We start from the raw sequence: 18,767 nt of genomic DNA, 5'->3' as shown, positions 1-18,767 counted from the left end.
TGCAATATTACAAAAGGGGGAGGTTTAACAATAAATAAGACAATTACAAAAATTTACAGAACGATAGGTTGACGATGACCCTGCTCAAACGAGCTTGCAGTCTATAGTAGGTGGGGTCAAAACACAATAGGACAGGAGATAGCATTCACTTATTATCATCAAGAATGTAAGTACATGTTAGGAAGTAAAATGTTCATGTCACAATTTCAATTTCTTGTTTTGTCAGATCCCTCAGCAGTAAGTAATGTGAACATAACTGGCAGTACAACCACAACTTTGACCTTAACATGGATTGACCCCAATGACATAAACAGAGACACCTATTCCTATAAAATTAAATTGTCGAATGGAAGCAATTCTTGGGATATTATCACAGACCAAAATGTTACCAGTAAAGAAGTGCAAAACCTTTTACCTGGAGTAAACTACACATTCACAATTAATACTCTGACCATAAATAATAAACCAAGCTCTGACTCTCCACCCGTCACTGGAACAACAAGTAGGTAGACCTTTATGTGTGTCTGTAAGTTATAGCTAACAGCACATCCTCAATTGTTTCCAGGCTTGTTTTAATGCCACTTAAAATAAAAATAACACAGCTGACAACTTTGCATCAGAGAAAATTTGTGTAAGTAGAAATGAACCAGTAAAATATCATGGGGCAGAAATGTAACACATATTTGTTGTCACAGTCAAAAACAGTCAAAGTACAGTTACGGATACAGCTTGTAATGTGATGTGAAGTACATAATAGTAACCCTAGAGAAGACTAATCAGAGGAGTAAAAGGCGTGCAATAGAGAAATGTAGATGTATATACATGGGGATTAGATAACATTGCAGTTATCATTGTAGGGTTAATTCAGGGCCGTCTTTAAGGAGGGGCAAACGGGGCAGCTGCCCTGGGCCCAGTTATTCATGGGGGGCCCAAAGCAGCTGCCCCGTGGGCCCCGCTGCCTGCAATAAATTAAAAAAATATATATATTTCCCTACCTAATGGGCCCGCGGTACTAGTATTGCAGCTGCACCGGGGCCCGCACACTAAGGGGGCCCACCGGTTGCCCATACCCTTAAAGGACCACTCTAGTGCCAGGAAAGCATACTCGTTTTCCTGGCACTAGAGTGCCCTGAGGGTGCCCCCACCCTCAGGGACCCCCTCCCGCCCGGCTCTGGAAAGGGGAAAAGGGTTAAAACTTACCTTTTTCCAGCGCTGGGCGGGGAGCTCTCCTCCTCCTCTCCGCCTCCGTTCCTCCCCGTCGGCTGAATGCGCACGCGCGGCAAGAGCTGCGCGCGCATTCAGCCGGTCACATAGGAAAGCATTCATAATGCTTTCCTATGGACGCTTGCGTGCTCTCACTGTGATTTTCACAGTGAGAATCACGCAAGCGCCTCTAGCGGCTGTCAGTGAGACAGCCACTAGAGGAAATAGGGGAAGGCTTAACCTATTCATAAACATAGCAGTTTCTCTGAAACTGCTATGTTTATAAAAAAATTAGTTAACCCTAGCTGGACCTGGCACCCAGACCACTTCATTAAGCTGAAGTGGTCTGGGTGCCTAGAGTGGTCCTTTAAAGCCACCCAGTGAGCATGTTCTAGCAGGGGTCCGGTCGGTGCTGTGGCCCTTTAACAGCGCGACCGGGCCCTTGCTTAACGGCTGAATGGGAGGAAGTGACGTCCGCGAATCACTTCCTCCCACCTCACAGACATCGGGCCACGCGGGAGGCTGCTTAGCCAGGATCCAGTGAGGAGGGGAAGCAAGCAGAGCCAGACTCCCAACTACACCAGCCAGCACACTGGACCACAGGGAAGGAAGCCTCTTTCAAAGGTAGGAAACTGAAGAGTGTCTGTCTGTGTGTGTGTGTGTGTCAGTATGTTTGCCTGTGTGTCAGTATGTCTGTCAGTGTGTGTCAGTATGTCTGTATGTGTGTGTCAGTATGTCTGTGTGTGTGTCAGTATGTATGTCTGTGTGTGTCAGTATGTCTGTGTGTGTGTCAGTATGTATGTCTGTGTGTGTCAGTATGTCTGTGTGTGTGTGTGTGTGTCAGTATGTCTGTGTGTGGGTGTGTCAGTATGTCTGTGTGTGTGTCAGTATGTCTGTGTGTGTCAGTATGTATGTATGTGTGTGTGTCAGTATGTATGTCTGTGTGTCAGTATGTCTGTCTGTGTGTCAGTATGTATGTCTGTGTGTGTCAGGATGTATGTATGTGTGTGAGTTTGTATGTCTGTGTGTGTCAGTATGTATGTATGTGTGTGTGTCAGTATGTATGTATGTCTGTGTGTGTGTCAGTATGTATGTCTTTGTGTGTGTCAGTATGTCTGTGTGTGTGTCAGTATGTATGTATGTCTTTGTGTGTGTGTGTCAGTATGTATGTCTTTGTGTGTGTCAGTATGTCTGTGTGTGTCAGTATGTCTGTGTGTGTGTCAGTATGTATGTATGTGTGTGTGTCAGTGTGTATGCCTTTGTGTGTGTCAGTATGTATGTCTTTGTGTGTGTCAGTATGTCTCTGTGTGTGTGTCAGTATGTATGTCTGTATGTATGTATGTCTGTGTGTGTGTCAGTATGTATGTATGTATGTGTGTCAGTATGTATGTCTTTGTGTGTGTCAGTATGTCTGTGTGTGTGTCAGTATGTCTGTGTGTGTGTCAGTATGTATGTCTTTGTGTGTGTCAGTATTTATGTGTGTGTGTCAGTATGTCTGTGTGTGTGTCAGTATGTATGTATGTCTTTGTGTGTGTGTGTCAGTATGTATGTCTTTGTGTGTGTCAGTATGTCTGTGTGTGTCAGTATGTATGTCTGTATGTATGTATGTATGTCTGTGTGTGTGTCAGTATGTATGTATGTCTTTGTGTGTGTCAGTACGTATGTCTTTGTGTGTGTCAGTATGTCTGTGTGTGTGTCAGTATGTATGTATGTGTGTGTGTCAGTGTGTATGTCTTTGTGTGTGTCAGTATGTATGTCTTTGTGTGTGTCAGTATGTCTCTGTGTGTGTGTCAGTATGTATGTCTGTATGTATGTATGTCTGTGTGTGTGTCAGTATGTATGTATGTATGTGTGTCAGTATGTATGTCTTTGTGTGTGTCAGTATGTCTGTGTGTGTGTCAGTATGTCTGTGTGTGTGTCAGTATGTATGTCTTTGTGTGTGTCAGTATTTATGTGTGTGTGTCAGTATGTCTGTGTGTGTGTCAGTATGTATGTATGTCTGTGTGTATCAGTGTGTATGTCTTTGTGTGTGTCAGTATGTATGTCTTTGTGTGTGTCAGTATGTCTGTGTGTGTCAGTATGTATGTCTGTATGTATGTATGTATGTCTGTGTGTGTGTCAGTATGTATGTATGTCTTTGTGTGTGTCAGTACGTATGTCTTTGTGTGTGTCAGTATGTCTGTGTGTGTGTCAGTATGTATGTATGTGTGTGTGTCAGTGTGTATGTCTTTGTGTGTGTCAGTATGTATGTCTTTGTGTGTGTCAGTATGTCTCTGTGTGTGTGTCAGTATGTATGTCTGTATGTATGTATGTCTGTGTGTGTGTCAGTATGTATGTATGTATGTATGTGTGTCAGTATGTATGTCTTTGTGTGTGTCAGTATGTCTGTGTGTGTGTCAGTATGTCTGTGTGTGTGTCAGTATGTATGTCTTTGTGTGTGTCAGTATTTATGTGTGTGTGTCAGTATGTCTGTGTGTGTGTCAGTATGTATGTATGTCTGTGTGTATCAGTGTGTATGTCTTTGTGTGTGTCAGTATGTATGTCTTTGTGTGTGTCAGTATGTCTGTGTGTGTCAGTATGTATGTCTGTATGTATGTATGTATGTCTGTGTGTGTGTCAGTATGTATGTATGTCTTTGTGTGTGTCAGTACGTATGTCTTTGTGTGTGTCAGTATGTCTGTGTGTGTGTCAGTATGTATGTCTTTGTGTGTGTCAGTATGTATGTATGTCTGTGTGTCTGTCAGTGTGTATGTCTTTGTGTGTGTCAGTATGTATGTCTTTGTGTGTGTCAGTATGTCTGTGTGTGTGTCAGTATGTATGTCTGTATGTATGTATGTCTCTGTGTGTGTCAGTATGTATGTGTCAGTCAGTATATGTCTGTGTGTCAGTTTGTATGTCGTTGTGTGTGTCAGTATGTCTGTGTGCGTGTCAGTATGTCTGTGTGTGTGTCAGTATGTATGTGTCACTCAGTATATGTCTGTGTGTCAGTTTGTATGTCTATGTGTGTGTCAGTATGTATGTCTGTGTGTATGTCAGTATGTCAGTATGTCTGTGTGTGTCAGTTTGTGTGTCTGTATGTATGTCGGTGTGCCAGTCAGTATGTCTGTGTATGTGTCAGTATGTATGTCTGTCACAGTGTCAGTATGTCTGTCACAGTGTCAGTATGTCTGTCACAGTGTCTGTGTGTGTGTGTGTGTGTGTGTCAGTGTGTATCTGTATGTTGTCAGTATGTATGTATCTGTGTGTGTGCCAGTGTGTATACCTGTACATGTATCTGTATGTAGCCAATGTGTGTATCTGCATGTGTGTCAGTGTTTGTATCTGCATTTGTCAGGTTATGTTGAGAGGTCCAATGTTGGGGGCTTCAGAAGGGAGAGAAATTGCCAGAGGATGGTGATCAGCATAGTGTGGCTGGTGGGACGCATGTATTTAACTTGGCATCCCCCCAACCACACTATGCTTCAGCAGAAAACTTAAATACATCACTTCCATTAGGTTGCAAAAACACAAATAAAACAGAAGCATATGCTTAAATTTGATGCCCATGTTTTTCTCATACTGGAAGTATTATGTCATTGATACAACGCACAGGTGGAGAATGCATATGTAGAAGACAATTGCATGTTGCTGTTTCTTTTTCTTTTCTGTTCTTGTATGGGGAATTGTATATTTGTTGATCCCTTTGGATGTTAACCCGGTTTATGTACAAAATAATAACCTGTATAAAAACATTGGGAAATTATTTAATTATAAGAAAAAATATTTATTTAATTATTATAATTATTATTATTGGCATTTATGTAGTGCCAACAAATTCCGTAGTGCTTTACAATATTATAAAAGGGTGAGGTTTAACAATAAATAAGACAATTACAAAAATTTACAGAATGATAGGTTGAAGAGGACCCTGCTCAAACAAGCTTACAGTCTATAGTAGGTAGGTTAAAAAAAAAACAATAGGACAGGAGATAGCAATCACTTATTATCATTAAGAATGTAAGTACATGTTAGGAAGTAGAATATTCCTCTCACAATTTCAATTTCTTGTTTTGTCAGATCCCTCGGCGTTAAGTAAAGTGAACATAACTGGCAGTACAACCACAACTTTGACCTTAACATGGATTGACCCCAATGACATAAACAGAGACACCTATTCCTATAAAATTAAAGTGTCTAATGGAAGCAATTCCGGGGATATTATCACAGACCAAAATGTTACCAGTAAAGAAGTGCAAAACCTTTTACCTGGAGTAAACTACACATTCACAATTAATACTCTGACCATAAATAATATACCAAGCTCTGACTCTCCACCCGTCACTGGAACAACAAGTAGGTAGACCTTTATGTGTGTCTGTAAGTTATAGCTAACAGCACATCTTCAATTGTTTCCAGGCTTGTTTTAATGTCACTTAAAATAAAAATAACACATTTGATAACTTTGCATCAGAGAAAATTTGTGTAAGTAGAAATGAACCAGTAAAATATCATGGGGCAGAAATGTAACACATATTTGTTGTCACAGTCAAAAACAGTCAAAGTACAGTTACGGATACAGCTTGTAATGTGATGTGAAGTACATAATAGTAACCCTAGAGAAGACTAATCAGAGGAGTAAAAGGCGTGCAATAGAGAAATGTAGATGTATATACATGGGGATTAGATAACATTGCAGCTATCATTGTAGGTTTAATTTGCTGACGAATTAGAAGACTGTATCACTATAAATGCATTACCCTGCCCTCCAAAGTTTGGGGGAATCTTACACTTTGTACACAGAGTACTCCAGCTTTGCCACCTGTTTTCTGATGGTATTCACATTCTAATTCATGTAAAAAATGGATTGATCCATTGAAATTCAGAGACAAATCTTCAGAAGCTATAAACTAAATGCAAGATCCAGAAAACTGATGAGGATGGTTAGCTCCAAACTAGGAAGACCAACCAGACCCACAGGAATTACTTCTTATGTAAAGATCAATATGGGGTAATAAACTTTATTAAGAGAAGGTACATACAAAACAAAAATAGTGTTTGTGCAACCAAAATGTGACCCAGAGGTTTTCCCAACATATTGAAACCCACAGTTACAGCTTAATAAATAAATTACCCTTTTAGAATGACAATTCCACTCCGAATTGCTCCCTCTTTATTTTTCCCTATTTGGTTAGGGGAATTATAGGAATTCTTGCATGCATCATATTTTGTCCGAGATTTGACATCCCTATAATTCTTTTGTTTGCTTTCTTGGGTTATTGGGATATACCTTGCTCTTTTTTTGTTGAGGTTCTTTATTAGGAACATAAGAAGACTTATTTCCATAATTTTCAGGGAGTCTTATTTCCCTGATATTTAATAAAATAGTGCACAAGAACCGGCACATCTTAACGCAAGAACATGATGTTTTAAAACATATAGACACAAAACTGAGGTTTAATTTTAGGGGAGCAAAGAATTTTAAACATATCTTAACTAAAAGTTTTATAGAAAAAGAAAAGCAATTTTTTTTTTACAATATGGGCAGGAATCCATAAGGGATTTTATCATTGTGACACATGTAACGCATGTTAAAACACTAGTCTTATCAACAAAAGTATAAAAAAGTTTTAATCCAAACGTTACTGAGAAGTCCTTTAATATAAAATCCCCCATTACTTGTCATTCTAAAAGTGTAATTTATTTATTAAGCTGTAACTGTGGGGTTCAATATGTTGGAAAAACCTCTAGGGCTTTAAATATAAGGATAAGTGAACATATTGAAGATATAAAGAAGGGTTTTATTAACCACAGTGTGTTCAAACACTCTTTAGAAAAGCATAACTCAGACCCCAAATACCTAAAATGTTTTGCTATTGAGAAGGTAAATATGCACTGGAGAGGAGGAAATATTGGTAAGAAATTAAGTCTACAAGAAACAAAATGTATTTTTGAACTACGTACCTTAGTACCTAAAGGTCTCAATGCAGATTTTGAGATCAATTCCATTTTGTAATATAGTTTGCTGTCTACCTAATAAGTAGTATCCTTTTTAAAACAAAAATTTTACATTTTCTAAATATCTATCTATCTGCTTTACCACAGCATATGCACCTTCTCATAGTTTTTTTTATATTTTTTATGTATATATATATATATATACATATATATATATATATTGTTTTAAATTGTTATATATGTGTTTTTAAATTTTATTCGCATTTTGGGCATTTGCCCTCATACAAAATGTCACTCAATAACATTCATGGGATGAGCGCGTTTCCAAAAAAGTATTACCCCTCAGACCCAATTCCAGGACTAAAAAGAAGGCGTGCCTTGTTAGATAAGAAGGTGGGACAAAATAAAGAGGATGAGAGACAGGGCGTGCGTTACAGGAAGTAAGCACGCTGCCATCTTGGAAGCCGGGCGGAACGGAAACGGATGCGGAACAGAAACGGATGCACCACCAACTTTGGAACCAGGGTGGACATGCCTTACTGGTATGAGCACGCCGCCATATTGGAACGTCATCTTTAATCAACCATGCTCATCTTTAATCAAAAGGATAAGGATTATTAGCCATCTTGAAGGTGGCAAAGATGGACAAATGCCGAAACCAGAAGTATCGCCATCTTAGTGGTGGCGAACTACATCCGGTTCGGACCATATTTGGATATTATATTACCTGAGCAATTGTCACACCTGTTTTTGTACCTAGTAGGGGGGTTGTGATGAATTGAGCCTCGTCACGTGTGCTTGGAGGGGCCTGCTGGCGAGCCTCTTACCAAAAGACTATGGGCCCTTTAAAAACTATGTGAACAGACTTGGTTCGTGGGATTTTATATTTGGTTTCGGGAACCGAACAGCCTAACGAACTGGAGACCACACTGGAGCTTGTTAAGCCTAATTGCTACTTTGTGTTCTAAGTGTTCGTCTGGGTGGCCGCAATTCCTATGGACGACCACAAGGTGGTGGCTATCTTGTCCGCATGAAAGCAGGCAGCAGTGTTTGGGCATGAATCTCATTGAACTGAAAACGGACACAGAAACTCCCAAACACCGTTGGACTTCCAGCATCGCCTGCATTCGGTTCTACAACACTTAGAAAGGCGCTGTTGGGTGGAAACGTTCCCATGAACAAGGAGATCAAGCTCCAGGGTAAGACTATTGACTCTGTTTGGTAAGTTGTTCGTTTTTAAACTACCAAACTAGACCGATCGCAAGCCCTGATTCTCTGGAACGTTTTTGGGCATGGGACCACTGAACCACTGAACTGATCTGGGTAATTTTTGAATATTTTGGTCACCCAGATCAGGGCTATCAGGGGATGTAACTTTTGTGGGGATTTTTTTTTGTGTTTTAAGGTATTTTGGGGGTTGTGTAAAAATGTGTGTTATTTATGCCTGGTGATAATTAAGTTTAATACAGTGCTGACTCGATTATCTCCCAGGCATAGGGGAGGGATTGACCTATTTTGTATGGGAGTGTCCTGGACCTGAGAGCCAATGTAATCGTGTATATGTTATTACTGTAGTCTACTCTCAGATCCAGGGGGGAGTCCATTGGGACCTGCATATAAGGCCAGTTGTGGCTGCCATTAAACAGATTTGTTTTACCCTTCATGAAGTCTAGGCTCATGTTTTGTGGATTGGAGAGCTATATTCAGTCTGGGGATTGCTATATTCACAACCAAGCATCCCCCCTTTTGACCCACGACAGCGCACCCCTGATTCGTATGCAGCTGTCACCACTTGAACATGAGCAGCTTATTACCAGGAATCCCTTGGACGCTAACATGCTTTGATTTGTGCTCCCTTTTGTTTTAATGTTTTAACAAACCCACACTTTTGAATGTTTACTTACTTAGTGTTGCACACCACCAACCCCGAGCAGTGGTATTAATGTCCAATCACATACAGATCGATGGGTCATAGACCGATCTCGCCTCTGCTCCAGGTCCTATCAGTCACACACAGAACATCGGGTAGGTAGTTGAGGTGCACTTTTGGCTCCCCCGACTGGTTAACCCGGGACACGCTCCAACAGCGCCACTGTCTTTCTACTCCAATGAGCATGCACATATGTCTCCTAGCCCGATACTAGATAAGGAAGAAGGCTCCTAGACATAACATACCCTTCAAGAGACCTAGTCCAACCGGTTCAGAGGTAGGGTCGCTCTCTAGAAAGAATTCCACACTTCCCTATTAGCAATCAATCCAGCAACATTACATTACTTACCATTTTAGCTGATCTGAAGTACACGACCCAACAGGCGGTGCTTCCTTGCCTGAAAGTGTCACACTACAAAACCCCTAACCCTAGATAAAAAGGAAGATTCAAAGGCTTTTCTCACTTAAACAAGAGATTTTATTAGAGACCTGGTTAGCCTTGACCCCGAGGAGGGCAGGCTGACCCTCACACTGCATTTATGTTCTACCTAGGTTATATTTATGCCATCTTAACATTGTTTTTCTTTCTTTACAAACTTTTGTCATGGGAATGACTGTATAATTGTTTACCTTGCCAAGCTATTTCCATGATGCTTACTGTACAGCTTGCATTGTTAGGAACAGCCCAGCATATTAGTTTGCATTTAGCATGCATAGCCTGTCATCTAAGTGCATCGCAGGCCAAGCGAGCTGAACGAGCATTTTTATTTTTCTTTATTTAATTTTTTCTCAGCCACAAGATGCCTCTATTACCTTAATCGGTGAGCCTTAAATGATCATCTGAAAAAGTGAAGCTTAATAATCCAAGGAGGCAAACTCCTATTATGCTAACCGCTTAGCGGGTGAGCTAGAACTCACTTATCACACTAGTATGTCTGACTGGCGTTGCATGTCACCAGGGCCGGACTGGGAAAGAAATTAGGCCCGGGCATTTTTCAATCAGAGCGGCCCCCTAAGAAGGGGGCGGGGCCAGAGAGGGTGTGTTTTGTCATCACTAATGACAAGCACGCCCTCTCTCAAAGTGAGCATGTTAGTTCAATGAGCAGAGCCCCGCTGAAGAGCTCTGGCATTAGAAAAAGGCCCTGAATTTGTTCTGCGCAGCGCAAGCAAATTTAATAACATGCTTGCGCTGTGTTTGCTTTTAAATTGTCTCTGGTGTATCCACAAGTGGGATACCAGAGGCCAAAAGGCCAGGAAAGTGTATGGTGCATGTGTATGGAGCCTGCTTGTGGGATTGCGTGTGTGTAGAGTGTGGTGTGGTATTGTGTAAATAGGTCAATTTAATTTGTGTTTGTGGTGTAATATGTGTGGCTAGGCTCTGTAGAGAGTGTGTGTATAGGGGGCATAGTGTTATAGGGGATGTAGCGAGTGTGTGCATACGGGCTGTAGTGTGTGTGTATAGGTGACGTAGTGTGTGTAGGGGTTGTAGAGAGGGTGTGTTTAGAGAATGTTGTATGTGTTTGCTGACAAGGAATGTAGTGTGTGTAGGTGGTGCAGTGTGTGTGTGTAGGAGATCTACTGTGTATAGGACCCAGAGTGTGTATAGGAGATTGTGTGTGTGTGTGTGTGTGTGTGTAGAGGATTACGAGTGCATATAGGGTAATGGATCTAGCGTGTATCTGGAGCGTAATGTGTGTAGTGGTGCAGTGTGAGGGGTGCTGTAGTGTGTGTGTGTGTGTGTGTGTGTGTATATAATATATATATATTTGGACGTATTGTATGTCTGAGGGGCGCAGTGTGTGTGTATGTAAGAGGGGTGCTGTGTGTGAGGGTGTTTTTATGTGCCGTCACATTCTAGGTTTCTAATTGTCTTTGTCTGTTAACTCACTGAGGGTTATTTTATATATATATATATATATATATATGTATGTATGTGTGGGAGTGTGCTGTATATGTGTGAGCGAGGGTGCTGTGTGTGTGTCTGAGGGTGCTGTGTGTGTGTTTGGGTGCTGTGTGTGTGTTTGGGTGCTGTGTGTGTTTGGGTGCTGTGTGTGTCTGAGGGTGCTGTGTGTGTTTGGGTGCTGTGTGTGTTTGGGTGCTGTGTGTGTCTGAGGGTGCTGTGTGTGTTTGGGTGCTGTGTGTATCTGAGGGTGCTTTGTGTGTCTGAGGGTGCTTTGTGTGTCTGGGTGCTGTGTGTGTCTGAGGGTGCTGTGTGTGTCTGAGGGTGCTGTGTGTGTCTGAGGATGCTGTGTGTGTCTGAGGGTGCTGTGTGTGTCTGTGTCTGGGTGCTGTGTGTGTCTGGGTGCTGTGTGTGTTTGGGTGCTGTGTGTGTTTGGGTGCTGTGTGTGTCTGAGGGTGCTGTGTGTGTCTGGGTGCTGTGTGTGTCTGAGGGTGCTGTGTGTGTCTGGGTGCTGTGTGTGTTTGGGGGTGCTGTGTGTTTGGGGGTGCTGTGTGTGTTTGGGGGTGCTGTGTGTTTGGGGTGCTATGTGTGTTTGGGGGTGCTGTGTGTGTCTGGGGGTGCTGTGTGTGTCTGGGGGTGCTGTGTGTCTGGGTGTGCTGTGTGTGTGAGTGTGAATGTATATTTTATTTAAATTGAAATATATTTTTTTATTAATAATAAAAAAAAAGTTATATCCCCCCTCCTCCCTTCTTACCTTTAGCCTGGAAGGAGGGGGGATCCGTTCTGCCTGGGGGGAGGGGGGATCCTTTCTGCCTGGGGGGTGGGGGTGTTCTGTGCTGCCATCCTTCCCTGGTGGTCCAGTGGTGAGAGTGAACTTTAGTCTGTAGGCTAGAGTTCACTCTCGCGAGATCTGAGCGTTGCCGCGGTAACGCTCAGACCTCACGAGAGGACCCAGCGGAGCTGCTGGATAGAGCTCCGCCGGTCCTCTCTCCTGCCTCCCTCCCCCACACCCTCTCCTGCCGGCGGCCGCCTGTAACTGCCTCTGGGCCGGTGAGGGAGATCTTTGATCTCTCTACCGGCCCATGGAGGCACAGAGCAGGGCCGGTGCTCGGGTAGCGCGCTGGCCCTGCAGGGGCTGGCAGGGGAGATCCTGTGATCTCCTCTGCCGGCCTCGGCCCCACAGCCATCGCGGCCCACCGGGCATTTGCCCGGTATGCCCGATGGCCAGTCCGGGCCTGCATGTCACCAAGCTTCCCTCGGAAGGATGATCGCCATTAATGACCCATTTTAAGTCTATCCACACAGTTACGCATCACCAAGCTTCAAGGTAATCAATTAAGTTATCATTTTTTTTTTTTATTCTTTATTTTTCTTGTGCATTTGATTACATAACAGAGGTACCTCTAGTGCCACAACAGCGATTACAGGCAGTTCAATGGCTTACATTTTCATGGCAGAAATAAACAGCACATTTTTTATGAGAAAAATAACAGACTGGGAACACTTTAAAGATTTTAAACATGCTATATACAGGCTAGCTTTGTATGACTGTTGCGGTGGGTCACGATGTGGTTTTCAAGCTTGAGACAGTAAACATACAGTGGTTCTAGTGTATATAGTAGTCAGGGCTGTCTATAATATGAATAGGACCCTGGGCAAAGCATTTTATTGGGCCCCCTAGGCCCTGCCCCTTCCTCCCCCCCCCCCCCCACAATTACGCCCAACCCCCAATCACACTGACAGACCTTCTGACACATACACACACAGACAGATATATTAAAACATTTGCAGATACATACTTACACACATACACTGACACAAATATATACTTATATACATTCAGACATACTGACACACACATACATACAAACACACACAGACACATACACTGACAGATATACTGAAACACACACAGACACCTACACTGACAGATGTATTGACACACACAGACATTCTGACACACACACAGACATACTGACACACACAGGCATACTAACATACACACCGACAGGCATACTGACACACACACATGCACACAGACATACTGACACACACGCACACAGACATACTGACACACACACGCACACAGACATACTGACATACACACACACTGACATACACACACACAGACATACTGACATACACACATACACACACAAACATACATACACACACAAACATACTGACATATACACACACAAACATACTGACATACACACACACAAACATACTGACATACACACACATACTGACACACAGACACTGACATACACAAACAGACATACTGACACACACAAACACAGACATACTGAAACACATACACACACAGACATACTGACACACACACACAGAGACATACTGACATACACAAACATACTACTGACACACACACACATTTAGCCACCCTCCAGGTTCTTACCTTTTCCTGGAGGGTGGTTTCCCTGGGGTCCAGTGGCAGGCTGAGGCAGATGGGAGTTCTCCTCTAGAACTCCCCTCCTCCTGCCTTTCTCCTCCCGCGCGGCTATTATCTCCGGTGGGAGGAAGTGACGCGCGGCACTCACTTCCTCCCAGCCAGTACAGGAAGGGGTCCGGTCGCGCTGTTTAAGTGTCACAGCGCCCGACCGGCCCCTGCTCACACATGGTTACCGGGTGGCCCTTAGTGCATGGGCCACCGGGGGGGCCTCCTTAGTTGGCGGGCCGGTGCGGCTCTATGCAGCCGCACCGCAGGGTACATGGGGGCTGCTCAAATCGCGGGGCCCACGGGGCAGCTGCTCTGGGGCCCCCCAGGAGCAACTGGGCCCGGGGCAGCTGCCCCGTTTGCCCCGTGCTAAAGACGGCCCTGATAGTAGTGGTTGGATATGATTAAACATTGCCTACCTAGCTAAGGATATCGGTCGATGCCACGACAGCTTAGGTAAGTACTGCATCTTCACTGTAATTCGCAGGCATGGCATTAAAGTAGTAGCACACTTTTGTTTACGGTGTAGGCAATATAAACAGGCATATTGAATTATGACAGGGGATTAACAGCATAGATGGGTTAAACAGCAGATTATGCATGAGTGAGAAGCTTACATGTAAATAAATTGGTTATATTTTAAATGATAAGAGACAAACTAGTCAGATGGGTGGCTGAACATGGTATACTTTTGCTTATAAACTGACTATATATTTGTTTAGACTCGAGCAGTAAAATACAGGCTGGGTCACTAAAGTGGTGTAAGCAAGAATTAGGTAATAGTCCCCAGGAGGCTTCCACAAGTTCATAAACTAAACAAGTTAAGGGCAAATAAAATAGCGCTGGATAAGATAAGAGACAATTAAAGTTAACTTGCGTTGCTCTCCTTGTGATCGATGTGTGCAGGAGAAGCTGGTGGGGGTTAAGTTCCCCTTGCTCAGTCCGAGAGTTCACTCAGCCGATGCCTGCCAGAGGAGCCCTACATTCCTGCAGCTTAGAGATGTATAGCGAGCCTCTGGATCCGATCGCTGTCAGATGGAGCCGGTCTGCTTGTGGAGTCAGGAGCTGGCGTGTGGTGAGGTTTTTCAGGCCTCTGGACCCAGGAACTGACAGATGAGGTATGTCAGCTTGCCGGGTCAGGATTCTCCATGATGCTTGTGGTCCCTGGTGTAGTCTACCAAGAAGCCTCTGTCTCCTGTGTTGGGGCGGTGTGCGTCTCTTGATTTGCTGCCTTGCTGAAGCTGGAGTTGGGTGCTTTCCTTCCCGTCGCCACTGTGATGCCTTTTGTGCTGTCGGCATCTTGGGTTTCTGCTGTGAGCTTCGCTTTTGCCGCTGAGGTTTGTGGCCCTCTGGCTGCGGTTGCGTCGCTCTCCTCCTCTCATTCTCCTGTCTTTGCTTGAGGTTGATTGATTTGGCATGCTTGACATTTGTGCCACAATGTGGGTGTCTCTGGCGCCATTGAGGTTGTCGCATGCTGTGAGCAGAGTTTCGGCGCCATGGGCGATGCAGGGGACTCCGGAGTGGTTGAGTCAGAGGTGGTTCTGGTACAGCAGGTGAGGCATGTTGTGGGGAACCCCGCTGTCTCTCCTCGATTCGGAGCCAGAAGGCTGCGAAGATAGCATCCAGCTGTGTGAGTATCGATCGAGTGTGCACAGTTTCAGTAGGTCTATCTGTGACCCCCGCCATCTTTGGTGCAGCAAGCATCCATCGGGTTTAGAACCGCGAGTTGCAGGAATGTTCTCCTGAGACCGTCTCCTCCGCGCCGGCCATGCTTGTAGGCCGCATACGGTGCTCGGGTAAGTCTCGCTTCAGATGTGGCATGTTTGGTACCTGTTGGATCCCCCGAGTGTCACCAGTGGCTTCGTGGCCCTTGTGTGTCGTGCACCCGCTGTAGTTAGACATTTTTTCGTTTTATTTGCCAGCAAAAGTAGGAGCTGTGTTTACAAGCATCCGCTCAGCTCAGCGGTCAGGCCCCGCCCCCTAAGTTATCGTTTTCACTTTGTGTTATGAGTCAATGTAGCATCTAACTTTGTCACTCTAGTGTCACTAACTATGCCAAAGCAAGCTGGCCAGTGGCCACAACCTGGTGGCATATCGTTCATCACTTACCTAGCGGCAGACCTCACCAGTTATTTAAACCTTTAGCAAAGTCTACTTAAATCTGAACTATTCCTGTCTCATTCTAACAAAAATGTGCTGATTTCTATGTACAACTATTTATATCTGATAAACCTACTCTTTGATATATTTGTATATTAAACAATCTTTGTTTTTTTCACATGCACAAAAAAAACAAAAAAAACTCCTTGCTGACATACACCATTTGGAGACTAAACACAAATCTTCAAATTTTCCCTGTCAGAAGCGGTATATAAAACTCTCCTCTCACTTAGGTCAGACTTGAAAATTCTCCTAAACTCCTCCACCAAGAAATCCTTACTAAAGACAAAACAGAAATTCTTCCAGTGTGGGAAAATGCTGACTAGGGCATTAAAACAACAGCAACAGACAACCTTCATCCCCAAAATGAAAACTAATACGAACAGATAAGTACATTCTACAGAAGACATTGCAGAGGCTTTTCATACTTTTACCAATCGATATTCAATAGAGAACCCACTCAGATCACCACACAATATAAAATGGCATACCTACAGGACAAATTTCACACTGGACTGACCCCCGCTCTAGTTCGCTCTCTGGAGGAACCTTTCACTGAAGACGGATAGACTCAGGCCATACTCTCCACTCCCACTGACAAAAGCCCAGGTCCAGATGGCTACTCAAACATATATTACCAAATTTCCATGCCAGACCTGAAGTCCCACTTTCTTAGAGCCATAAACTCACTATCCTTACACCCAGCACTACCTGACTCTACCCTAGAAGCTACGATCACATAGATCCCGACACCAAGAAAGAATGCAGAATCATGTGGGAGTTACAGGTTGATCTAGTTGATCAACGTTGACAAAAAATTATTAACCAAAATGCTAGCCATGAGGCTCCGACCTCTGCTGAATTACCTGATCCACCCTGATCAAGCCGGATTAGTCCCGATGCAAGAAGCTAAAGACAACACCACCAAAGTTATGAATTTGATACACATGTCACAAACCTCCAAATTACCCTCACTGATGATTTCAATTGATGCCGAAAAAACGTATCGACAGGTTGACCTGGTGATTCCTCATGTCGACATTGAGGTTTGGTCGGGGCTGACTCAATTGGATTTCAGCCATATACTCTAAGGCTCAAAATAAATGGCCATATACTATATGCAATGGAACCCGCCAGAGGTGTCCCTCTTGTTCATATTGACCCTTGAACCATTATTACAAGAGGTGAGCGATCACGACGATATTTTAGGATTCCAAGGCACACATCATAGTTGTAAGATATCGGAATTCGCCGACCACCTCCTGTTTACCATATTCCACCCTGACCAATCTCTGCCTCCTTTGATGGAGGAACTAGAGACCTATAGCTCTATGTCCAATTTCTAAATTAATATTTACAACAGCAAGATTCTTAGCTGTCCCCGCATATATGACATCCGCTCTGCAGAATATATTTTGTTTTAGATGGGAACCCCGATCCATCAAATACCTGGGCTTGCCAAACCTGAGATTACATCACCAGCTGATTCACTTAAGTTGCTTGGTTGAATGGTCTACTAGGGGAAATAGCAAACACTGGATAACCCTAGAACAAACCCACACGAAAACTCCACTTCAAGTCCTGCCATGACTAATAACACACTCTCGTTGCCAGTAACCCCACTATAACTTCCACCCTGCAAACCTGGGTTTCACGGCAAGACACAAAAACATTATTTGCCCTTTCCCCAACTAGCCGTCCCATCCTCCTGCACATATACCAGTATGCGCAGCTGAAACACTTTATTCAAACACTTCCGATACCTTCCAACAGGCTCTGCATAGAAATTAATTACGAATCAAGATGGTCCTCTCTTGGCAACTATCTACGATTAAGGGCACTATGGCAACCCTGGATTTCATACATGACCACAACGGTTGACGAGCTAGCGCTATCTCCAGCGTTGCACGTTGGAAATTCGACCAAGTGATGGAAATATGATATACATTGCACTCAAGCACTACCGGACGACGATAGAGATGACTACTTATGGTATACTTTATATATAACGCCACTGACTTACATGTCCTTAGTGTTACAATGTTATGCTCACTCTTATGATGTGACAGCTGCAATAGATGAGGAGATCTTGCTGGAGGATTGGTGAGGATATATCTCCACTACACATGGAACCCCGCTCACCCATGTGGTATCTAAACACTGAACCACAAGTGACCTGCAGAATAACACCAAGTGTCCTATCCAGTACGTAACAACGGATATTGGCGTTCTTAGTCTCCCCCTCTTCCCCTCCCCTATCTAATGACTCTAACTTACTCTTTCTTTCTCTTGCTTATCATTCCTCCTCCTTTACTACTATCCATTCTCATTAATCTCCCTCCCTTCCAGTCTGAACTCCTACAAGTTTGGAATTTGCATGCCCCGCTGCGTAAGGTGAAAGTAAAAGGGGCACATATGAACTGGATCACAGCTGACCTCATCCAAATGTACCAGTTTTGGGATTAATTGTGGTCTAAGTTCTAAGTTCTGGCTCTATGAACGATCAATGTGCATATAGACAATGGCGAAATATACGCACAAAACAAACAAAATTGGCCAAGGCCCAATATTTCTGTGAAAATCTGAACAATAACCTATCAAACCCTAGAAACTTTTGGAAAGTCATAAATAAATTACAAACTCCCCCAATCCACTCCCAACCCTCCACTGTCAAAGTGGATAACCAAACCCTGCAACTTCCCTTAGATGTAGCAAATGCCTTTAACAATTATTTTGTCGGATGCTCCACTACCCTGATTGCCAAGCTAATAAATGACACGCATCCTGAAACTACAAATGTGGATCAGTCCCCACTAAATTTGCAAAGACCCAATATAGACAAGTTCAATTTTAGACCTGTACCTATTAGTGTTATAAAAATAAAAAAACGTCTGGGCCTGATCAAATCCCAGCAATGCTGTTGAAGCTCAGTGCGCCGGCAATAGCTACACTTGTCACAACCCTAATTAACGAATCCTTGGTGTCTGGATACATACCCAAACTTTGGAAGACTGCAAGAGTAGTGGCTATCCATAAAAGTGGTGACACTATTTTGGTTTCTAACTATAGCCCAATATCATTGCTCCCAGTATTGTCAAAATCTTAGAAAAATGCTTCCATACGCAACTATGCGAGTATTACCAACAATCTAACTATCTGACCCCTGATCAATCGAGTTTTCA

General features: G+C 43.5%; 1 protein-coding gene across 1 annotated transcript in view; it reads left to right on the top strand.

Moving 5' to 3' along the window:
- PTPRH (protein tyrosine phosphatase receptor type H) overlaps window positions 1-18,767 on the top strand; it is a 165,371-nt gene that overhangs the window by 105,832 nt on the left and 40,772 nt on the right. The window contains exons 7-8 of the mRNA XM_063435559.1: window positions 227-502; window positions 5,260-5,535. Of these exons, the coding sequence (XP_063291629.1) occupies window positions 227-502; window positions 5,260-5,535 (552 nt within the window). The remainder of the gene's footprint in view (window positions 1-226; window positions 503-5,259; window positions 5,536-18,767) is intronic.

This window comes from Pelobates fuscus, chromosome 11 (genome assembly GCF_036172605.1).
Source record: "Pelobates fuscus isolate aPelFus1 chromosome 11, aPelFus1.pri, whole genome shotgun sequence".
NCBI classification, from domain to species: Eukaryota; Metazoa; Chordata; class Amphibia; order Anura; family Pelobatidae; genus Pelobates; species Pelobates fuscus.
The sequence above is the reverse complement of the archived record's forward strand: the minus strand, read 5'-3'. Positions and strand labels throughout refer to the sequence as shown.